The sequence below is a fragment of the Octopus bimaculoides genome, chromosome 7 (assembly GCF_001194135.2).
Source record: "Octopus bimaculoides isolate UCB-OBI-ISO-001 chromosome 7, ASM119413v2, whole genome shotgun sequence".
NCBI classification, from domain to species: domain Eukaryota; kingdom Metazoa; phylum Mollusca; class Cephalopoda; order Octopoda; family Octopodidae; genus Octopus; species Octopus bimaculoides.
In genome coordinates this window covers 10,323,106-10,325,439 of record NC_068987.1, presented here as the reverse complement: position 1 = coordinate 10,325,439, position 2,334 = coordinate 10,323,106, and the positions used below count along the sequence as shown (strand labels likewise).

Sequence of the window (2,334 nt, the reverse complement as noted above, 5' to 3'; positions counted from 1 at the left end):
TGGTTCTGAGTTTATCGACCCCAAAAAAGATGAAAGATTAAATCGACCTCAGCGGAATTTGAACTCAGACCGTAAAGCCGGTCGACGTAGGGTTTAAGCATTTTCTTCGGCGTGCTTACGATCCTATCAGTTCACCGTCTCAGAGTTACCTTAAAGTCCTTAAAAAAACCCAGAAAAGAAAAGAAATGAAGGAAGAATATGATAATGTAGCCAGAGGCAAATTTAATACCTGGAAAAAAAAAACAGGAAAAAAAAAAGTCGGAGATCCATGGCCGGAATATTTTTAATCATCGGCTCACTCGATCAGCATAGTCCTGGGGTTAAATACCACTACTAACGAATAACAACATACGTTATTTAAAATAAAATATAACATCTAGTCGAATGAATTGACTTCCGAGTGATATTTTTGTTGTTCTTGTATAGCCCCAGGTCGTCTCCGAACAGGTAAACTTATAACCAAAAGCGTTTCAACCAGGGCCAGATTTAAAAAAAAAAAAAAATTATTATTACTTTTCCGGGAAACAATTATTCGGTATTACATTTACCAAATGTAGTTTTAGATAGAACCTTTTCTAAATCATTACGAAGGATTTAAGGGGAATTTAGCTGCTATTTCTTTTAGGTCAAGCGACCGCATTAAACGTATATTTGGTAGTTCAAGAATGTTTGTGCATTAATGTATTAATTAATAAAACATCTCACCTTTCGATGACAATAATTAATGAAAACAAAAGCGACTAAGTTTATCCAAAGAGCTATACGTAGTTACAATATGACATGTAAATCTATTTCGCTTATGCCTTACCTTAACAAGTATAGGGAATCGAAACCATGTAAGTTAGAACAAATAAAGGATTCTGACCATTTATTTGCGAAAATACAGCGTACGTATAGTTAAATAAACCGTTTATAGGATTCATTGACGAAGAAATTTACAAAGGATTAAAAGTCAAGTTGTCTTCAGACCGGTGAAGATATATCGTAATTTGGATATTGAAAAACATTCATTAGAATTCTTTAATGTCTCAGTACCCTCTGTTATCCCACATAAGTTGATCCGGATTTATTTTTGCCAAGATACGACGCCAATGTTGCTGCGTCGAATCGATTAATTAGCAAATGAAATTGATTGAAGAGATTGCAAGAGTGCAATGAAATTATTTAACAAAAAACTATATACTGTTTATAAATTAATAAAGGACTGAACCAGTGCGTGTGTTTATTACCGGCATAATGCCTCTCCCAAGGTTTAATTGTATTTCTTTCAACACACGTATCCACATCAAGAATCTTGCACACGAAATTGATTTGTTTTGCAGATAAGAAGCTTAAGTTTATGTGGGGCTTCGATGAAGTTACAGGATCTTAAATCTAAAAAGGTACTTATATTTTATAGATGCCAGTGGCAAGAAATGAGAGACGACCACGCAGTTGTGATCATCGTTGGTTAATAAATATAAAAGTATAAAAGTATGTTTGCCGAAAAGTTAGATTAAAATAAGTGTAAAAAACAAACAGAATATCTCAAAAAAAAAAAAAGCTAATTTGAACTTCGTCGTCTGTTAAAATAATACTAACTTGTAACCCAGGAGATCTTCTTTTGTGAATTTCCTCAGCTGACAAAACTGAATAGGTGAGATGAGCAAGAAGGAAAATAAAAGTGTAATGAACGATGTCCATGTTGGCATCAACTTCATATTCCGTAATTAAATGGCCACTCAAGTGCGTGCTGGTTTCGCCGCCATCCAGCATTCATGTCTTTCCGAGGACTTCTGCTAATAGTGATGGACCACTATCATACGTTAGGGTCTTCAAACGAACAAGAAAGTTATTTTTAACTTCACCGGTAAGTTAAGATCTAAGGGAAGCAACAATTTTAGACGCTTTCGTCATTTTTTTTTTTTTAAATTCAGTTTGTAATATTCTTCATGTGAATTCGTGTGTTGAAACATATTTTGTATCTCGGTATAGTCGTTACACTAAAAATCCGTTCTGCTGCAGGCACAAAGCCTCAGATTCTTTTTTTTTTGATCAAGCGGTGGTCACGCACACACGCACGCACGAAGATTCGAACACAAACATCACAAGGCACTTTCTTCGGTGCTCTAACGATTCTGCTAACGACCGTCATCAAAAATAATATTTTTTTGTGGCTGTGTTTGTCTCCCCCAACATCGCTTGACAACCGATGCTGGTGTGTTTACGTCCCCGTAACTTAGCGGTTCGGCAAAAATAGACCGATAGAATAAGTACTAGGCTTACAAAGAATAAGTTCTGGGGTCGATTTTCTCGACTAAAAGCGGTGCTCCAGCATGGCCGCAGTCAAATGAC

At 35.8% G+C, this 2,334-nt stretch overlaps 1 protein-coding gene across 1 annotated transcript in view; it reads right to left on the bottom strand.

Moving 5' to 3' along the window:
* LOC106878781 (ER degradation-enhancing alpha-mannosidase-like protein 2) overlaps positions 1-1,809 on the bottom strand; it is a 12,159-nt gene extending 10,350 nt beyond the window's left edge. Inside the window, exon 1 of the mRNA XM_014928117.2 lies at positions 1,582-1,809. Within this exon, the coding sequence (XP_014783603.1) occupies positions 1,582-1,700 (119 nt within the window). The 5' untranslated portion in view covers positions 1,701-1,809. The remainder of the gene's footprint in view (positions 1-1,581) is intronic.
* Between the last annotated feature and the right edge of the window lie 525 nt (positions 1,810-2,334).